This window comes from Copadichromis virginalis, linkage group LG5 (assembly GCF_057382275.1).
Source record: "Copadichromis virginalis isolate Kocher_CV1m ecotype Utaka linkage group LG5, C_Virginalis_male_GT1.1, whole genome shotgun sequence".
NCBI classification, from domain to species: Eukaryota; Metazoa; Chordata; class Actinopteri; order Cichliformes; family Cichlidae; genus Copadichromis; species Copadichromis virginalis.
In genome coordinates, this window is record NC_140622.1 from 17,827,283 (window position 1) to 17,850,031 (window position 22,749).

At 41.1% G+C, this 22,749-nt stretch overlaps 1 protein-coding gene across 4 annotated transcripts in view; it reads right to left on the reverse strand.

Annotated features, from left to right (window-relative positions):
- ppfia4 (PTPRF interacting protein alpha 4) overlaps positions 1 to 22,749 on the reverse strand; it is a 72,972-nt gene that overhangs the window by 28,257 nt on the left and 21,966 nt on the right. Inside the window, exon 1 of one of the 4 annotated variants that reach the window (XM_085456316.1) lies at positions 8,666 to 8,949. The exons of the other annotated variants lie outside the window; for them this stretch is intronic. Coding sequence (XP_085312442.1) covers positions 8,666 to 8,728 — 63 coding nt within the window. The 5' untranslated portion in view covers positions 8,729 to 8,949. Of the gene's footprint in view, positions 1 to 8,665; positions 8,950 to 22,749 lie in introns of those variants that run through there. 4 annotated transcript variants of the gene reach the window in all.

Here is a 22,749-nt window from a genome sequence, read left to right on the forward strand (position 1 = left end):
GTAGAGACAGTCACTGTCTTGGCCTTGGTGTGTCCAGATCCAAAGAGCCCAGACCCGGTTCCTGTCATCATTGGCACTAACTCCCAGAAACTGCATTCTCTGCTGAGAGATTGTGAAGAGGTAGGAGGGAAAGATGAGATTCACTCACTGAGGATAAATAGTCTCTCCTCAGAACTGCCCTCATCACTCATTAGCCAACAAACAGGCATGGTGGGTCATGTGAAGTGGCAAGGCCCCGGGCCAATCACTATCCCTCCCTGTGCAGTACAGTATGCAGTTTGCAAGGTGGAACAACAGCAGCCATTAGACAAAAGTATTCTAATGGTGGAGGTGGGCGAATCTACAAACCTCCCAGCTGGAGTGTTGGTTCCACCTGTAGTACTACCATCTTCTGAGATGGACACTAACAGTTTCACACTTCTGCTAAGAAACGAGTCCCAAAGAGAGACTATTGTCCCCACTGGTACAGTGCTAGCTCAGGTGTACTTGGTGGACACTGTCACTGAGTTAACAAAGACCTCTACCCAAGAAAGGTCTATTAACCCTGAACTGTTTGACTTTGGAGATTCTCCTATTCCTGAAGAGTGGAAAGCCAGGTTAGCAGCAAAGTTATCAAAAAGAGCGGATGTTTTTTCCCTGGAGGAGTGGGACGTCGGCTTAGCCAAAGGTGTCACTCACCACATAAGGCTGAGAGACCCTCGACCATTCAGGGAGAGATCTCGCAGAATCGCACCTGCTGACATTGAAGATGTCCGACGCCATCTACAAGAACTGCTGGCAGCCGGCATAATCAAAGAGTCACGCAGTCCGTATGCTTCCCCGATTGTCATAGTCAGGAAGAAGAATGGCAAGGTGCGGATGTGTATTGATTACCGTCTACTGAACTCCAGAACCATCCCAGACCAGTACACTATGCCACGCATAGATGATGCACTGGATTGTCTGACAGGAAGCAAGTGGTTTTCTGTACTGGACCTGAGAAGTGGATATTACCAAGTGGAGATGTCTGAGGCTGATAAAGAGAAAACAGCTTTTATCTGTCCTCTTGGGTTTTTCCAGTTTGAGAGGATGCCTCAAGGCATCACTGGCGCACCCGCAACCTTTCAAAGGTTAATGGAGAGAGCTGTTGGAGACATGAACCTGATTCAAGTCCTTGTGTATCTGGATGACCTTATTGTGTTTGGCAGGACACTGGAGGAGCACGAGGAACGGTTACTTAAAGTCCTGGACCGGCTGGAGGAATGTGGTCTCAAAGTCTCCATTGACAAATGCCAATTTTGCCAACCCCAGGTGAAGTTCTTGGGACACATTGTCTCTGCCTCTGGAGTTGCCACTGATCCTGAGAAAGTGAGTGCGGTGACTCACTGGAAGAAACCCACTGATCTGAAATCCCTAAGATCTTTTCTCGGATTTTGTGGATACTACCGGCGGTTCATCAAGAACTACTCCGCCATAGTCCGCCCTTTGACAGAACTGACCAAGGGATATCCTCCTGCACAGGGTAGCAAAAAGGGTGTCACTAAAGGAAAGCAAAATAGCTACTTTCGAGTTGCCGAGCCTTTTGGTGATCGGTGGACCCCAGCTTGTGATGACGCCTTTCAGAGCATTGTTTACAAGCTCACACATGCTCCAGTCTTGGCATACCATACCAGCCAAACCATACATCCTACATGTTGATGCAAGTTTGGATGGGCTAGGAGCAGTCCTGAACCAAGAGTGCCCAGAAGGACTCCGCCCGGTAGCGTTTGCCAGCCGCAAGTTGAGTCATGCAGAACGGAACTACCCAGTTCACCAACTGGAGTTTTTGGCTCTGAAATGGGCAGTAGTGGAAAAGTTCCATGACTACCTTTATGGGGCTAAGTTCACGGTGAGAACTGATATGTCTGCATGGATTAGTAATTTGAATGTCATGAGAAAAAAAAAGATATGCGTCTCTTAATTTTGCTTGGTGCTTTTAATATTTATTCTGTCATCTGACTCCAGCATACAGATGAGATATAAAAACTTTTTTAATAAAAAAACAACATTACATCCAGCAGGAAAGGCAGATTCTCTTCTATAATGACCCAGCTGAGTTGCAAATGATTATCTAAATAATACATTAAAACAAACCCACACACCATATATAAATAAACATATTGATCTCTGCATTTCCATTTATCCTGTCTGGTGTGCTGCAAGCAGAAAAATATATTAAAAAAATTATTATAATAATAATAAAAAAATGACTTTGGAGCAGAGGGGAGCGAATGAATAAGATCAAGAGAGGAAACGAGTGACAAGAGGAGAGGGGAAAATGGGTCAGCTTGTTCATTTTACTTTCCCTTATTCCACAGGGTCCACAGGGGTGCATCAATAGACATGTGCTCAGCCCAAATCCGCCAACAGATGTTAGAGCTCGCTCTCTCTTTCAATCATGACAAAAAAGGCTCAACAGGCAACCTCTTGCGTTTTCTAGTTCATCTCTTCATCCCTTCATCTCTCTCCCAATCTCAACATGTAAAAAAGACAACAGCAAACACACACATAGAAAATGCAAATGGGAGAAACATGCACCGTCACGAAGGAAAGATACGGATGCATGATTTGGAGTATTTATAAAGTATATAAAAAACACCTGTTACATGTAACATATAACACATTATCTGCTGAATGACTTCCTTTTAACTGCCGTTACTGCCTTTGACTTTGTGCTCTATTTCAAAACCAAATGCACTATATAACCTTCACCACTCAAAACCCAAAGAAAAAAGAAAAGGTTAACGTTTCCGAAACAACGGCACAATACATGCTGACAAAAACTTTGACATCTGTCAGGGTGCATATTGTACAGAGCCGAGAGAGAAGACTCCGGGTGTCTGGAGGAACACGGCTGCCTCCAACCACAATGTGAGATAGCAAGTGGTTACCAAACACTGCTGAGCCCAGACATTGTAAAGGGATTTCTCCCTTTCCCTTCCTTAAGCAGTTTGGGATTAAAGGATGAAAAAAATGCTGTGTGTATATGTGTGTGTGTGTGTGTGTGTGTGCAGAGAAGGAGAAGGCAAAAGATTGGAGTGGAGTCAGATAAAAAAAAAAAACGGCTAAAAGAGCCCCCACCACACACACACACACACACACACATACACACACACACACACACACACACATGCAATTCAAAAAAGCTGTATAAGACTTATTGTGGCTGCGGTTATCCTTTTCTACTTGTGTGTGAGTGTATTTTTGTGTTTTCGTTGTACGTGTGCAGCGTGCATAGAGGTCGGTACTATGGGGACTCGACCTACACCACACACCTGAACCATATCTGAGGCCGCCCCCTCAGCTGCTCATTCACATCTCTCGCATCCATGATAACAGATATGGAGGATACAGTCAATGTCAAAATAACAGTAGAGCTCACTTTGCTGGTTGGTCATTGTCTCAGCATTAAAGGTAAAGCGTTGTGAGATTGTGGAATTTATTGGTGAATAATGTGTGTGTGTGTGTGTGTGTGTGTGTGTGTGTGTGTGTGTGTGTGTGTGTGTGTGTGTGTGGGAGGGGGGTTTAGGAGGTGGTCATCAGAACTGACGTGGTTATATTTCACCTTGCCAGTTATTTTCTGCTGTGTGAGAAAACTGACTGAGTTCAGAGGACCTGATCATGACAGATACTGGCCCTTCGCACCTTAACACCTTGTCAACACTACATCACACTACTCTTCATTCCAGATGCAGCAGTAGAAAGAGCCCTTCCTTCTTCTTTTGTTATTTAATTCCTCTAAATGTATCCCAGTGAACTATGCAGTATTTCATGTCTGCTCTTAAAGTTAAAAGTACTGCTCATCAGACCAAATCCCAGCACTGACTATAACTCTTTATACACTCAACACCATGGGAATACTGCTTTCTAGTATTCTGCACCACATAAAGGGAATCCAAGACTTTCTCCAAAGGCTGATCTTTGGCTTTTAAATTTCCCAGTTACTTGTATAAGAGATTGGAAAGTAATGAAATAGACCTTTTAATTTCTATTCTTATTGATGTAATCACTGTGAAAATACCCAGCGTGGCACCTTCTCTGACTGTGATCCTTAATAAATTAATACAGCAATCATATTCAATCCATCCATCTGTCCATTTTCTTATGCTTATCCAATTAAGGGTCGCAGAGGGCCTGGAGCAAATCCCAGCTGTCAAAGGGAAAGAGGCAGGGTACAGCCTGTCACAGGGCTAACACAGAAAATCACTCACACCTACGGCCAATTCAGAATCAGCAATTAAGTTAACATGCATGTCTTTGGACTTTGGGAGGAAGCCAGAGTGTCTAAAGGGAACCCAAGAAGAGACAGGGAAAACATGCAAACACCACACAGAGAGGCTCCAGTCAGACAGTGGATTCAGACCTCGGACCTTTTTGCTGTGAGATGACAGTGCACCATCATGTACCACACTATCATACTGCCACAGTCAATCATAGTCAAAGAAAACACAGAATTTCCTCTTAATCTGCTTTGACAGTGTTATGTCCTTATGTAACTTCATCCAAGATTTAAGAGATTTAAATTGAATTTATACATCTTAGAATCTACTGAAACAGTATCAACATGTCCTGGACTACAGTAGGAGTAATTCATTTATCTTCTGGTAATATCACTTAACAGTATGCTTGTTGATATAGGAGCCCAGAAACATAAATGAACCACGGTGATGCTAACAGTGAAAATCTGGCAATTTGGCACTAACCCACTACACTGTGACTTTTCCAACTCTTTTTTTTACGTGCAGAAATTCTCATCAGTGTCTCCACAGCTCGTTGGCAAACTGGGATTTGTTAACGAGAGTCAAAAATTCACAGAAATGTAAACTATCTCACTTGATACTCCTGGACGTTGTGTCCTTAGAATGGATTTATAAACTGATCAGTTGTACTTCTAAAATGTGTGACAGGATTTACAAGACAGGAGAGTGAAGCCAAAGCAAACATGAATGGACACTTGCCAGAGCTTGAACGCGCTGAGGTCAAGCAGTTCCTCTCTAAGCATCAGCAGGTGGAAGGAAAGGAAACAAGGGACACTTGTGACTAAGCAAGACAGGAAAGCGAGTGAAGCTGTAAACATTCGCACATCACATCATATTCACATGATTCACAGGACAGGGTTGTGTTACATGATATCATTTATGCTAATTTATGATCTCGCACATCAGCAGCTTGAATATATTTTACATCTCTACAAAACAGATACACATTCTAAACATCAACTTGGACACTGTTTATCATTATGTCATTAGGTTTATTCTATGGTGATGTTTATTGTACTCATCACGGCATCTTATATGAAAAAGTTGCATGGTCTCTGTGGCCAAGGGATTTGACAGACATAAGGCCCTCATTGGAGAACTGCCAATGTACATCACTTCTATGCTACACTAGTGCTATGGGTGATATTAAACTTGGTCCAGTGAGTTTTACTGCACGTTCATACTGCACTTAGATGACTGGTGGTTAGTTTTTCTTTTTCTCCAACCACCCCGATTTCTACACAGTGCACCCTAACAATGAATTCCTCGATAAATTTGTTTTTGCAAATTATTTAGCTTCTGTTTTCAATTGCTTTAATTAATTTGCTTCTTGTATCTTCTTTAATCTTGAATCCTAAATAAATTGTATTTTTATGTTGTTTTTCATATTTTCTTTAATTTTATTGTTTGCAACCTTTTAAATGGTATGATGTAAGCTGATCAGCTATATCAAGAAGAGTTGTTAAAGCTAGGGTAAAGACAAAAGCGACAATAAGTGAGCAGCAGTATTCAGCTCTCTGTCACCATTATGACTATAAATAGTTTTGGTTTACCCACTTTTCTGTCTGTGGATGAGCAATAGCAGTGAAAAAGTTCAGTTCTGCCTATAGAGTTCACTAAAGTCTAGCTGAACAGCTGTTGCAAATACACCAAGATATCAAGTGTTTTTTCTGCATAAAGTTATACAATGCACACTCATGATAATGCACTGGTGAGGCTAAATCTTTTTAGATTTAAACCACAGAACTGTTCATTTGCTGTGGAGAGGCAAAGAAAAGCAAGCTACAATACAATATCAGAGATTATGCCTACTGACTAAATTCCTTTCACATGCACACATCGAAAGACAACTGTCTACACCAACTGTGATGTAAATCTTGGTAATTCACCAAGGGATGCCACAGCAAAGATGAATGCAGGGTCAGAGACTGGAGAATGAGTGAGTCCCTGGAGAGATTCAGATATCACAGCTCTGTAACTCTTCACCACTGCAGAGAGAGGAAGCGCGAAGTGGCAAACAGCCGAAAGGTGGACTCGACCTTCCTCTGGCAAATCTTAATCAGCACGCACACACACAGACACACACACAGACATTCATATAGACACAAAAGCGCGAACCTACACAAGAGCCATGACGAAAAAACACCTAGCTGGGGTGTTGGCTCTAAAGTAGCCAGTGAGTAATCTGTTGCCATGACGCCACCTCTCACACTGCTGCCAATGCCACGGCAACAGCTCATTAGGAAAGTGTTTGAGCAGCAGACAAACTTTGCATAAAATGTTTCATCAAATGAATGCAGATACATTCTGTTGCACACACTACAACACAAACATGCACAAAGCCGCTGAGAGGTTTTCCTTCTGTATGATGGTGTGACAGCACTTGAGACTGGGGAAGGATGCAGCAGCAGCAGCTGACTGCAGCTCTTGACAGATCCCAGCTCAGACTGATGCTCTGGAGGCACGAGTATAACCAAAAACTTTTCCGAAAGTTTTCCTACAGAAGGCACAGTGTGGAAACTAAACAACAATACGAACCCTGATGGCTGGGTCAGATGTGTTTTAATACATCTGCCCCAGCCATGTATTAAAATACATCTGTCCCACTGCACCAGCGTAGGCTGAATTGCTCATAATTCAGCCTACACTGTTTTCCCTGTTAAAGTACTGGCGGATAAGTTTGACAAAGTTAAATTGTTGTTTTACAGTTTCTAACTCTAAGAAATGAATGAATGAATTAATGTCTGGCTCTCTTCCACATTGTGTCTTTGGTCCTGTCTTTCTCTGAACACCCCCAACCAGTCACGGCAGATGGCTGCTCCTCCCTGAGCCTGGTTCTGAGCCGGAGGTTTCTTCCTGTTAAAAGGGAGTTTTTTCTCTCATTATCGGCAAGTGCTTGGTCAAAGGGGGTCTTTTAACTGTTGGGGTTTTCTCTCTATTATTGTAGAATACAAGCTTTGAAGCTTAATACTGTTAACTGTTTGGCTGCCATCACACTATTTTAATGCTCTGATGGTGATCTAGATAATGAGCTTTTAGTTTATGCTCCTGTCCATGTATTTGTAGTTAAATTGTACAATTACAGAAATGTTGTAGTTTTTTTCCCACCATATTAAATCTAGCCAGAGGTCTACAGGTCCTTTTCGTTGACCAGTATTAAACCTTAGTATAAGTTGCCAGATTCCATATTACACGTCCACTCCAATCAAAGTTGAATGAACTGAAATAAATAAACCTTCTAAATTAACATTTTGATCTTAAACATTTACATTCCCATAAGTCCCTGCACCTACCTAGCTTTCTGTTGATATTATTGTCTTCAAAGGCATCACCATTTACACCATTTATAGTATTCAGGACTACTCTTAAAGAATTCATGTACAAGCTTACCTGGATTTTTACAGAAATATGTTAAAGTCCAGTCGAAGCACCTTAGAAATAAAAGGACAAAACTTCCCCAGATATGTAGTTTTCTAAAACACTGATAAAAATCAAAGTGAAAATAGTTTAAATTATTTTTTGAGGGTTTTAAATAAAACCTAGGAGAAAGTCTGCTGTAAAAATATGCATATCAAAAGTTTTAAAACAGCAAGACTTCAGAGCACAAAAATGGCACGGTGTATTGTATTGCACAAGATGGCATAGCTGGCACATCGGGCATGTCTCCGTGTTTCAGAATATCACATTCAGCGTGCAAATAGGTGTCAAATCCCTCCAAGTTTCCCAACTTTCTCTCCTCCTCCTCCGTGCCATTGAAGGCCTAAACCCAGAATAGCATCCATTCATGTATCAGAGTTTTCTTCATCAAAGCAAAACAAAACCTGTGCCAGAAAAGGGGACAAAAGAAAGAGAGGAAGGATAAGAGGGGAATACTTCCTCTGCTCGGTTGAAAGGAGAAGCACAAAGAGTTTTTGTTGCGCATCAGTAGAGTCTGTCTCTTGCACGCGTGCCGTAACAAGCATAAGGCAAGTCAAGCATGCACAGCAGTCACAGAAAAAGAGAGAGTTCATAATCAGTGTATGACAGATATCTATCTCTATTATATTCACAAACAATGGAAGTTGAAAACGTGCTACTAACCACATGAACCAGTGAAAGGCTCTGTTGGTGACAGTGTACCCACATTTCTAAACGAATATGCAATTTGCTTTACTGCGAGACATTAATCATTCTTTGCAGAGTGATTGAGGCATAGTGGTGAAAAGGAAGGAGGAGGAGGGAGGAAGAGGAGGTGGAGAGAAGGCCATATCTCAGACCTAGAAAAGAGCCATCAGCACTGAAATCAATACTCAGGCAAGGACATGTGGAGACCGCAGAGTGAGCTATTTGAGCTGAAGGCAATCCTTCACTGGAAATATCCAAACACTGCATGAATGCCGAGTCCCTACCTGGTACATGTAGGTGTTAAAGTGGGTCCCATTCTGAAGGTGGATCTTGACTGTAGGGTTCATGGTGAATGCTAAACATATCAGAGCCTTCAAATGGACACCCCTTAAAATGAGAGACAGGAAGAGGATGAGGAGTAGTAGGTAAAGGGGGTGAGGATGGTGGAACGGAGGGATAATTCCTCAGAATCCTGGTCCACAAAGAGTGCAGCAGGGCTAAATAAAACTCCTGTACTGCTCCCTCTGCCAGTCGCTCGGACAACAGCACTCCACTAGTCAGTCTGATATTATTACAGCCTGGGATGAGACACGGCAGGAAAGAAGAATACAAAAACAGGGAGCGGGAGAGCAATAGAAAAAGTGAGGGTAGAGAGATGGATAAACAGGGGCAGGCTGAGGAAAAGAAAGTATGATATTTGGTCAGCGATAAAGACAGAATGAGACAAGAAAGATGAAGGAGGGAGGAGAGAGAGCAGCTCGTAGCGCATCAGCTGACAGAGGAAGGAAGGGGCAGGGTTTAGACGAGGACTTGGGGCTCTGGCCACCTGTTCTGTTGTGCTTACTCACACACATATACACATGCACGCAGACATGAAAGTTCTGGCACTTAGTGCAGAGGGAGTTTTTAAATCACATTTGGCTGTAATGCTGAGAATTAGCATGAAATTAAACGCTCTATTTCCTCCTAATAAAAAAAAACTCCAGTCACTGCTTACTCAACACAAATTCAACAGACCCATTTTCCTCCAGCGTGACATTGCGTGTGCCGAATCTTTCTATTTATAAATGATAGCCTGCTTTGTCCCTTCTCTCCCGGTATAATAGCACAGTGCATGCACTTGGCTGGTCTGAAAGCCCCTCTGGTGATTTATACAGATTGTTAAATCTGCTTTATGATCACAAAGCTAGTTTGTTTTTATTTTTCTGTGGATAAACTAAGTCGTGATAATAATTTTACAATTCCAATAATCACTAAAACTTACCAAATTAAACAGATCACGTGACCCCTAATTAGTGGAGCCACATGATTCTTGGCAGTTGAACACAGCTAACAGCTTGGGACGCTATGGTTACGACTATACCACTATTACTGGAAATGTTCACAGTGCCAATATGAAGATGTCACGTCAAAACACAATTCACTGTGTAGAAAACATAGACATAACCAGCATCAATTGGTTTGTAAAGACCAGTTTTGAAGCATAGCTGCAGTAAGGTTAGGAAATACTATTATGTAATTTATTTATACGTAATTCCTAAACTCATTTCCCTCCTTTATTACTGCTTGAGGGTCCGTCTGCCTTCAGCTTTGTATTTAATAGATGAAACGCACGCTGTAATGGCTTGAGATCAGGGGACTGACCTTGACACTGAGGATTTAAAAGCTAGAGTACAACTGATCTCCAGTCAGTTTTGCAGCATTTTGAAGGATCTCTCATTCACACTTTCTGCCATATTATCAATAACAGTGCCACTGCCATGTTTGACAGATGATGTGAGTGTAACCACTGGTTTGTGCCTTTTTTTAAAAGTTCTCTGTATTTCCATTCATGAACACATGATGATAGCATACAATAGTATGGCTACCTCCTCAAGAGTATTCTTGACTTGGTCTGATATTGTGAAGTTTTTCTTATGCATGGAAATAATTCATGCACTCTTCTGTGGTTTTTCAGGGCTTTTGTTGTGAATTTCTTCTTCTTAAGAATGAACCAGTTTGTTGATTGGGCAATGTTGGTGGTTTTGAGTGTAATGGTCTTACTCATTTGCACTGACATCTAACCCTGAAATGTTATAAAATACATATTCAAGGCTTTGAATCAACTTATTACATCTGCTTCATTTGTCATTAAATACCAAGGAAACAGGCCTCACCTGGCCATGAAACTGCTTGTTAGTCAACTCTCCGATTATTTTTTGAACCTCTGGAAATGGTGGATTTTGTATGAAAGAAGATGTAATTCTTACAAAACTTATTCAAAACTTGTGTAGAAGATTTTTTTATGATATTTTTTAGACAAATAATATGGCTTACTATACTAAGACTGTCCCCATTTAGGGGTGAGTGAAATCTTACTTTTTCACATAGAGCTAGCTAGAGTTTTCAGGATAGTTTTTTTTTCCATTGATAAATGAAATTATCATTTAAAAACTGCATTTCTGTATTTACTTGGGTTGTCTGATGATTTAAAAAAAAAGAAGAAATCAGGAACTGGGTAAATACTTTTTTCACAGAAATGTATGTACATTAAGCATCTGTGAATAATGTTTTTTTTTTTCTTCTTTAGCTTTTATTATGACAGTTAATTCTGGAGAGGAAAGGTGGGAGAGTGAGCAAGAGGAAGGCATGCAGCAAATGGCCCTGAGCTGTAATAACCCTGCAGCGCATGGGTTGCCTGCTCAACCCAGCGAGCTATAACAGCGCCCCAGAGTAACATGTTTAAGCTTATCGAACCATTAAATTCATATCTTAACATTTATGTATGCATCTGTATTGCTTTGTAAACAGGTAAGCTACAAGAATATTCACTGCTACTGTGGACTGGAGTCAGTTTCTTTGTATATAGAAAAATAAACTGCCCACTTAAGGTAATTCTATTTCAAATTATACAGTCATTCACAATTGCTAAAACTGGTTCACACAAGCATTGCAGCTGAGTGGTACTATGGTTACGTTGTATGTAATGACTATTTAGTTACAACTCCTGTTGCTATTTTCATTTAAATTTCATTACTCTTTGTGTGCTCATTAATTCTCATCTTCTCCTCTTGTTCTTCATCTCTCACATTCATGTTTAGTCACTAAAAATGTATAATAAAACTCATTTAAAATCCCAATCCCTCGGGAGTGGCATCGCATAAATGTAGAAGAAGATGTGAAAATGGTTCCTGTCTACAGGTCTACTTGCTTGCACCTGGTTGTCAAGGAAACAGGGGTTTGCAGAAGAGAAAGAGAGAACAGAAGATGACTCAGTGAGACAGACAAGTCTCCACACATCAAAACATCCTTTAATGATTTTTGGTGACTTCCGACGGTAACTGACAAGAGCTTACTGCAGGCTTGTGCCTCAGCCTCTTTGAGTAGCCAAACGCAGCGGACACCACTGGTGGCCGGGTGAGTGACGTGGAGAGGCAGAGACCCCTACTGGCATCACAAGGTATTCAGACAAACTAGTAGCAAACCAAACACGTACAAACTTTCACACAGAAACAGGTCAAATGGGTATTTCAGGATTCCATAAACAGCTTTGGAGCAGCCAAAAGTTTTCAAAGAGGGAAAAAAAGTTACCATGTGCACATGTAGTTCTTTTGCAGAAGTGAGAAGAAGGAGATGCAGGAAAACAAGAGTTCCAACCACCAGTAAAATATGCTGCATGTTGATAACTACTCCTTGACATCAGTGGGAGCCGGTATTGGCAGAACCTGGGATTTATTGTCAGAGACAAAAACACAGAAACAACTCGACACACAAACATCAGCAAACAGCACAGTCAAAAACACTCGAAACCCAACACATTTGAAAGCATATTTTCTGCAGCAGAATCCACAGAAGTGCTAGACCTCTGACTTTTTTTTTTATCTGACAGCCTCTCACAGCTTTTTCTCTCCTTCGTTTCTTCTCCTTCACCCTTTCTCGTTTTGCGGCTGTCTAACTGCACCTGATTGCTTCTTTCACACTCAATCCACTCTAGCTTCTCTCTGCACAGGATCTCATCCTCTTTTTTTTTCTTCTACACTTCTTCTCTCTTTCTCTCCTCTTTCCAGTCTTCCCTGTTTTTTCCCCCCTCAACCGTAGCTAATCTCAGCTGAAACTTCCCTCGATGGAGAGCGGCCATTTTACACCCTAACATTCAGTAACATGGAGCAGAAGGCACCCTCTCTATGCACAATCATGAATAACAAATGAACACATGTATTATCTATACAAAGGTTATGGGTTTGGTGTGTAGGGTGGATTTAAGCCTTCCCAGTGTATACAGACACCAAACAAAGAACATTACAATGATAGTTGTCGTTTCGTCCACAAGTCTCACAAAACAATGGTAAATTCAGACTTAGCCTTTATTTTGTTACTGCAATCAATTCCAATTAAAATGTCAATTTATACCACTAATAAAGCACATGATAACAAAGCATTAACAAACACATGGAAAGACTTGTGCAAACCAAGCAAAGCATTAAACATAATATAATACAACTGCGTTCTGGTGCCTAGCAAAATATACTTGTTTGTTGACAGTTAAATGACATGATCAGTACCACTCTCATACTGGTTTATGCCAGCAGCTGGCACATTTAGCTTGCCCTAAAAACAGGAAAACAACAAAGCTTCCTGGGCAATGCTCAAAACAATTAAAGGAACACTTTTTAATCAGAGTATTGCATCAAGTCAGTTCAACTTCTGCAATATTGCTCTGGTTATTTAAGTAGCAGATGGGGTTGTTTATCAGTTTTAGCTGCTTTGGTGTTAATTACATTAACTAGAGGGGCAACAATGAGAAAACCACTAAAACAGGAATGGTTTTACAAGTGGAGGCCACTGACATCCCCCCCCATCATCTTTTCTGACTGTTTATTCTCTCTAGTTTTGCATTTGGTTATGCAAAGTGTCACTACTGATAGCAAAACTGTCATGATCCTGGGCCATGTTGGCCCAGCATTCTTAGTTTTCATGTGTTTTGTATTTTGTTCTTTATTTATGCCGAGGTCCTGGTGGTTCTGTTAAGATGTCCCTGTGTGCCCCTCTGTGTATCTGTGAGCCCTCGTTTCCCCTCCTTGTGTTTCATTCAATGTTTTCCCCAGCCCGTTATGTCTGTTCTCCCTCTCTCCTCCTGTCTGCACCTCTGTGTACTTCCTGTTTTACTTTGACAGTCTCCCGTCAGTGTTGTGTTTACTCCTGCCGTGTCTCGTTATGATTATCTGTATCAGCTGTGTTCCCCGTGTGCTCCCACTTCCCTCGTTAACCCTCCGTGTATTTATGTGCATGTCTCCTCCCCGAACCTGTGTGCCTTTCTGTGTTCCCTCGGTCCTCAGTTAGTATTCTCCCAGCACAATCTCAAGCACATGGAGGAGATTCCAGCAAACAGGCAGTTACTCTAGCAGAGCTGGACAGGGCCGTGGAAGTTCCTTAATCCATCAGTAGGACCATTGTGCAAGGATGAGCTTTGCCAGAGCACTGCAAAATGACCTCCAGCAGGTCACTGACGTGAATGTCTCTAACAAAACAATCAAAAACAGGGCTCCTGGGCACTGTGGAGCCCAACTGGAATTTGCCATAGAATACCAAAGTTGTCATGTCCAACACTAGCTCTCTGTGATTTTCACAGATGAGAGCAGGTTCACCCTGAGCACATATGAAAAGGGTCTGGAGAAGCCGTGGACAACATTCAGTTGCCTATTACATTGTGCAGCCCGATCAGTTTGGTGATGGGTCAGTGGGTGATGGGTCATCTCTTCAACAGGCTATGCAACGGCACCCTGACTGCCATGAAATTTCCCCTTGTGGGACTAATAAAGGTATATCAATTCAATTCAATTCAATTAGTTATTAGTATGAAATCCTTGGACTCATTGTCAGACCCTATGCTGGTCCTGTGAGAGTATGCAGGCATTTCCTGGAGGATGAAGGAATTGATGCCATTGATTGTAGTTTTCTCTGGTCCCCTCCCCAATCAGACCAGGAGTGACATGTTTAGCCGCATGTTCTCCTTAAATTGCTGGCTGTCTGAGTGGTGTCCCAGAAACGATGTGGGCTTCATAGATAATTGGCAAACCTTCTGGAGGAAACCTGGTCTTGTTAGGAGAGACGGCATCCATCCCACTTTGGATGGAGCAGCTCTCATTTCTAGAAATATGGACAAATTTATTAAACCCCCCAAAATATGACTATCCAGAGTTGGGACCAGGAAGCAGAGTTGCAGTCTTACACGCTTCTCTGCAGCTTCTCTCCTCCTGCTACCCCCCCAAAAACCCATCTCCATAGAGACTGTGTCAGCTTCCAAAAAGACAAAAAACAAACTAAAAACCAGCAACAAACAACTTAAACATAAACAATCACAAAGAAAGAACAATACAGTATCCACATCTGAACCAAAGAGTAAAACAGTGAAATGTGGATTATTAAATATTAGGTCTCTCTCCTCCAAGTCTCTGTTAGTACATGACTTAATAATTGATCAACAAATTGATTTACTCTGCCTTACAGAAACCTGGTTGCAGCAGGATGATTATGTTAGTTTAAATGAATCAACACCCCCGAGCCATTCTAACTACCAGAAATCTCGAAGCACAGGCCGAGGGGGCGGTGTGGCAGCAATTTTTCACACCAGCCTATTAATTAATGAAAGACCAAGACAGACTTTTAATTCATTTGAAAGCCTGATGCTTAACATTGTCCACCCCAGCTGTGAAACTCAGAAACCAGTCTTACTTGTTATCATCTATCGTCCACCTGGGCCTTACACAGAGTTTCTGTCTGATTTCTCAGACTTTATATCTAATTTAGTTCTGAGCTCAGATAAAATAATTATTGTGGGTGATTTTAACATCCACGTAGATGCTAAAAATGACAGCCTCAACATGGCATTTAATCTGTTATTAGACTCAATTGGTTTCTCTCAAAATGTAAAAGAACCCACCCACCACTTTAATCACACTCTAGATCTTGTTTTAACATATGGCATAGAAACGGAACATTTAACAGTGTTTCCTGAAAACCCTCTGCTGTCTGATCATTTCCTGATAACATTTACTTTTACAATAATTGATTACACAGCGGTGAAGAGTAGACTTTATCAAAGTAGATGTCTTTCTGAAAGCACTGTAACTAAGTTTAAGAATATAATCCACCCACTGTTATCATCTCCAATGCCCTGTACCAACACAGAGCAGAGTAGCTATCTGAACGCTACCCCAACAGAGGTCGATTATCTTGTTAATAATTTCACCTCCTCACTACGTACGACTCTGGATACTGTAGCTCCTGTGAAAACTAAGGCCTCAAATCAGAAGTACCTGACTCCGTGGTATAATTCTGAAACACGTACCCTAAAGCAGATGACTCGTAATCTGGAGAGGAAATGGCGTGTCACAAATCTAGAGGATCATCATTTAGCCTGGAGAAATAGTTTGCTGCTTTATAAGAAAGCCCTCCGCAAAGCCAGAACATCTTACTATTCATCACTGATTGAAGAAAATAAGAACAACCCTAGGTTTCTCTTCAGCACTGTAGCCAGGCTGACAAAAAGTCAGAGCTCTTTTGAGCCAACCATCCCTTTAACGTTAACTAGTAATGACTTCATGAACTTCTTCACAAATAAAATTTTTATCATTAGAGAAAAAATTACCAATAATCATCCCACAGATGTAATATTATCTACAGCTACTCTTAGTACCATTGATATTAAGTTAGACTCTTTTTCTCCAATTGATCTTTCTGAGTTAACTTCAATAATTACTTCCTCCAAACCATCAACGTGTCTTTTAGACCCCATTCCTACAAAACTGCTCAAAGAAGTCCTGCCATTAATTAATTCTTCGATCTTAAATATGATCAACCTATCTCTAATAATCGGCTATGTACCACAGGCCTTCAAGCTGGCTGTAGTTAAACCTTTACTCAAAAAGCCATCTCTAGACCCAGCAGTCTTAGCTAATTATAGGCCAATCTCCAACCTTCCTTTCATATCAAAAATCCTTGAAAGAGTAGTTGTCAAACAGCTAACAGATCATCTGCAGAGGAATGGTTTATTTGAAGAGTTTCAGTCAGGTTTCAGAGCTCAGCACAGCACAGAAACAGCTTTAGTGAAGGTTACAAATGATCTTCTTATGGCCTCTGACAGTGGACTCATCTCTGTGCTTGTCCTGCTAGACCTCAGTGCAGCGTTCGATACTGTTGATCATAATATCCTATTAGAGCGATTAGAACACGCTGTAGGTATTACAGGTACTGCACTGCAGTGGTTTGTATCATATCTATCTAATAGACTCCAATTCGTGCATGTAAATGGAGAGTCCTCTTCACACACTGAGGTTAATTATGGAGTTCCACAGGGTTCAGTGCTAGGACCAATTCTGTTTACATTATACATGCTTCCCTTAGGCAGCATCATTAGAAGACATAGCATACATTTTCACTGCTATGCAGATGACACCCAGCTCTATCTGTCCATGAAGCCAGATAACACACACCAATTAGTTAAACTGCAGGAATGTCTTAAAGACATAAAGACCTGGATGGCCGCTAACTTTCTGCTTCTTAATTCAGATAAAACTGAGGTTATTGTACTCGGCCCTGAAAATCTTAGAAATATGGTATCTAATCAGATTCTTACTCTGGATGGCATTACCTTGGCCTCCAGTAACGCTGTGAGGAACCTTGGAGTCATTTTTGACCAGGACATGTCCTTCAACGCACATATTAAACAAATATGTAAGACTGCTTTCTTCCATTTGCGCAACATCTCTAAAATTAGAAATATCCTGTCTCAGAGTGACGCTGAAAAACTAGTTCATGCATTTATTACTTCCAGGCTGGACTACTGTAATTCATTATTATCAGGATGTCCAAAAAACTCACTGAAAAGCCTTCAGCTAATCCAAAATGCTGCAGCAAGAGTCCTGACAGGGACTAGAAAGAGAGAGCATATTTCTCCTGTTTTGGCTTCCCTTCATTGGCTTCCTGTTAAATCCAGAATTGAATTCAAAATCCTGCTCCTCACATACAAGGTCTTAAATAATCAGGCCCCATCTTATCTTAATGACCTTGTAGTACCATATCACCCTATTAGAGCGCTCCGCTCTCGCTCTGCAGGCCTACTTGTTGTTCCTAGAGTATTTAAAAGTAGAATGGGAGGGAGAGCCTTCAGTTTTCAGGCCCCTCTTCTGTGGAACCAGCTTCCAGTTTGGATTCGGGAGACAGACACTATCTCTACTTTTAAGATTAGGCTTAAAACTTTCCTTTTTTCTAAAGCATATAGTTAGGGCTGGACCAGGTGACCCTGAATCCTCCCTTTGTTATGCTGCAATAGATGTAGGCTGCCGGGGGATTCCCATGATGCATTGAGTTTTTCCTTTCCAGTCACCTTTCTCACTCACTATGTATTAATAGACCTCTCTGCATTGAATCATATCTGTTATTAACCTCTGTCTCTCTTCCACAGCATGTCTTTATCCTGTCTACCTTCTCTCACCCCAACCGGTCGCAGCAGATGGCCGCCCCTCCCTGAGCCTGGTTCTGCCGGAGGTTTCTTCCTGTTAAAAGGGAGTTTTTCCTTCCCACTGTCGCCAAAGTGCTTGCTCATAGGGGGTCATATGATTGTTGGGTTTTTCTCTGTATCTATGAAGCGCCTTGAGGCGACTTTTGTTGTGATTTGGCGCTATATAAATAAAATTGAATTGAATTGAATTGAATTGAATTGATTGGCTCCCACAATCATCTGACCTAAATCTGCAACATTATATTTTGGTCCATTTGATGCCACCAAGTTGGACCTCAGACTGTTCAGGAGCTGGTCCCGCAGAACACCATCCATCATCTGTTTGGTACAAACTACACAGTATCATTTTGTGTTGCTGCAATGAAATCTTGGCAAAATGAACTAGGCTGCTGCATCATTGGTTTTTGAGTTGTTTTTGAATTCAGCCTTCTGCAGGGTGATTGTTTTAATTTCCACCAAATGAGGCATTGCCCTTTTGTTCCTAACACATTACCTGGTCCACATCAGTACAGATATCCAGCATGATGTTTTTTTCCCATTGAGAGCTGATGTGTTTTCTAAGTGTTCCTTTAAATTTTTGAGCAATATGTAAAAATGTGAGCTTTCTGTTTTTAACCACAAAAGCACCAATCCAATATGATCAGTTGGACATCTGTCCAACAAACTGAAACAATCAGATGGAGTAACCCTGTCTGTCTCCTACAGAAAATACATTTGTACACAGTAAACTTGAAACAGCAAACATTTTTCTGGGTCATAACAGCTTAACGCAGGATGCTGTTATATCATTTCAGGCAGAAATTAAGCACTTGTATTCACACTGCTCTTCCCCATTTGTTATACAGATATCAGGCACAAAGTCACTCTGGGAAGATTCATCCATCCTTTTTCATCACCACCTTCCTCATCACCTCATTCTCTTCCTCCTCCTCCTCTCCTCATTTTTTCTGCCACCTCCTCTCTTCTGCCTCTGTTTAAAGCACTTGTGTCAGCTCTGTCTCGCTCTCCTGCTGTCCTCATCATTCAGTCATTGTGCGTGGCTTGAGTCTTTCCATCTTCACCTTCACCCTGCCCCCCTTAATCTCTTGGCTTGCCCAGAAGGAAGCCTCTTACTTACACAATGCACAATATCACTGCAAACAACGGACACGGGTTGTAAATACATCTACACAGATTCTGCATAGAGTACATTACTTACCAGTCTGTCCCGCAAAGGGAAAGGACAATTTACATCACAATTTTATCACATTTATAAAACAAAAATTAACATTAACCCTATTTTTTAAATTCAAATTCTAAAGAAAGTAATTCCTAACTAGCCAGTGCGTTACACTAAGACTGACTGATTATTTTTATTTATGCACTCCTACTATACACTGAGTCTTTTCCTGAAAAACACACAAACTAGCACACTGATACTCCAGAGACCACACACACACACACACACACACACACACACACACACACACACACACACACAATCTGTCCCAGCTGCTCTGTTTTTGCAGATGAAAGTGTATAACGGTTCTAGAGGAAAGCATCAAACACAGCTGTATTAATATTAATCTTCATACTCAGAGTAAATAAACTGCTCCAGAGGAGTGTCCGGCATAATTTTAAATAATCTGTGCTCTTCCCAGTGGTTCATGTAGTTAAAAATCTCAAGGAGTAATGAGTAGTGTGTGTGTTTGTGCATGTTTGTGGAGTTCACGAAGGCTGCTCTTGCCCTTCACAGAGTGCAAACTGCAGTGGCAGGATGTAACTCTACACCGGTGAGAGAATGTGTGTGTGTGCGCGCGTGTGTGTGTGCGCGCGTGTGTGTGTGTAAGTTTACGATAACTGTAACTATAATGACAGAGCCACAACAAGCACCTCTCATGGTGCCTGAAAGTGAGGCATCACACTGCTGTCCCGTCCTTCTCACACAGCCTCCGTCCTTGAAAGCACATGGATGGGAGCATAGACTGTGGGGCTCGTGTTGGCAACGAGCCGGCATTATGGCTGTAAAATCACACTGCAACATTTTTCATGTTCTTTCGAATTTTAGTGACATTTATGCAAACTAGCTTGTTGCTTTGTTTGCATATTTAAAATGTAACAATTTCAAGCAGCTCGTAATCCACACAATAATTGCTTTAATGTCAAGCGGAATTTCATGGTGACAGCTTTATCCCGAAAATTGTGTTTTGAGAGAGTTTGCAGTTTTACAATACAGTATATTCAAGGGCAATTTGGCTTACAGCAGTTTGTCTGCTATAAGGCTTCAACCAGCATTTCCACATTATAATATGTATCTATATTATCTGTATTTATACTTTATTTAAAGTATATTTTTACTGTGAGTTTTGTTCATTCATCAGAGCCTATTAATTCAAACATTTTATTCCAAAAGACATGGTGAAAAGAAAATCTCTTTCTGAGTGTCGTCAGAATTTCATGATTTATGGTTTGATGACAAGATCATGTTAAGTGAGGGCTTAAAATGAAGAAGTATTGTCCAACAATGGCTCTAGTGTAATCCACTAATGACATGTAAGAATAAAGAGACACATAGCTGCAAGATAGGTGGAACTATACTATATCTGGCCATTTATTTCTTCATTTTGTGCATTTTGCCTGACTGATAAATCGATCTGTCAGACCAATACCGATATTTAGTGATTTAAGAATTGGACATTCTGATATCTTGGTACTTTCTCTTTCACACATGTGAAACATAAATAATTTTTGCTAACATTTGTTATAGTTGTTGTCTTTGTTCCAAACACCTTGAGGGAAGCTGCGGTGTGCCCTCTGGAGGATAAACTATGCAACATCAACACGCATAACATTGTTTCATCGTTTTTAACTGTCATTGTCTTCTGTTATGAATGCTGATAAATCAGAAAATAGCTCATATCCAAGGATAATATTAGCCTGCTAACAAATTGGTAGGGCTTGAGTTTGCAAATATCTGAGTGGGTATCTTATAAGCATCCAGTATAACACTGTTTGATATTAAAGTGTGCTCCGGCTAAATTGTATGTTAGAGACTGAATTCCTCAGAGGATGTTATTCCTGGTTCACAGAGCTCTGGACTGCAGGACATGAAAGGCTCTGCCACCAGCTTAGGAATGTGAACACACACACACACACACACACACACACACACACACACACACACACACACACACACACAGACAGCTCTTTAAAAAATGATTCGTCTCTAATCTGCTCTGTATTATGATGGCCATGGTATGAAGCATTACAGAATTGTGCGTATGTGTGTGTTTGTGCGCACATCTATCACAGGGCTCTGGATGATTTATTTATGAAATGTGATTTTTCTTTCTGGAGCTCTTCAGCCTTGTAACGCAAGCTCACGTGCTCATTCACTCAGTCACTTACTCAAACACACACGCTTGCATGGACACACACACAGAGTGGTCACTCTCAATCATACTTTACTGTTACATTGATCTACAGTATTTGCGCTACCAAAAAATGATTGTTTATTTTGGGATATGAGGATTTAAATCCTGTGTGTGTGTGTGTAATTTTTAGTGTGTTTCTTCCTGCATTTGTGCCTATATTGTGTTTATGTCTGAAGTTACTATAACTTTCTTTCTTTTTCGCCCGCTGGTTTAATCCCACACAAAGTACCATTCCCTTTCCTTATGACTCACACTGTGACAGCTCATTCCCACTGAACAGCCGATGCTTTTTATGTCACAGTGTGTGTGTGTGTGTGTGTGTGTGTGTGTGTGTGTGTGTGTGTGTGTGTGTGTGTGCACATTCAGATATTTTAAATTAACAGTTATACTGAATTGCATCAGAGTCCTTAAAACTTTAGTTGAATAATCTTTTTAATTATGTATTGCGATGCCTTTTTGATTGTAGCTCTATGAAACAGAGTCTTCAAAAGTGGTGGGTGGAAAAATGGAGGAGAAAGAAAATATTCATGGGAGTGGGTGTGGCACAGATTGCGTGAGTAACTTCTCTGCCACTTCTTTGCTCTCTGTGTGTGTATGTGTGTGAAGTGAAGCCAGTCACACTGAGTGACTGAGTGAGCTCATCTGTTCTGGGGGCCTATAAATATTGTAGATGCCATGCGCCTGCAGTAGACCTTCTCGGCAAGCTACTGTATGATGTCATCCTGGCACACCTCTAACTAATACACACACACACACACACACAGCTGTGCTGCCAAGTCCTAACATCCATGGCAAAGCTAGGGTGTGGTACGTAGGTAGACAGGGATGCAGAGCCCATGGATGTTGAATAAATCAAAGAAAGCTCAAACTATAGCCTTTCTTTGCTCGTTTTTCATCTTTCATCTTCAGTTAAAGTTAATATTAGTTTTATTTATATAGCACCATTTCAGAACCACTCATCTGCAGAGACTCTACAGTATTAAAGAGAAAGAGTCCCAGTGATCACGTGAAGCTCCAATGAGCAATCACTTGGCAATGGTGAGAGGGATGAATTCTCTTTTTTTTTTAAAAAGAAGACACCTCCAGCAGTACCAGGCTAATCAGTTAACTTGTGTACCCACCATCACTTTCTGATCTGTACTAACTAATCCAGCCAGTGTTGATTTCTTTTGAAATTACCCCATGCACAGAAGGCAATAATTGTTTGTGTATGCTGTGCATGAGTGTGATGTCACTAGACACCTAAAGTACTGGCAAGTGCAGACTCTGTGAGGGCAGTTCATCACTAACACCATCTTCTTATACAAGCTTCCAATATTTGTAGTTGTATACACTCACTTAACATCTGACTGAGTACTTCTACACAAAGAACTGGCCACATTTTAAAGGTACAGTGTTTAAAATCTCACCACTAGATATCAGCAGATTGTAGACTGCAGTCAACTGAGCTCTTTTT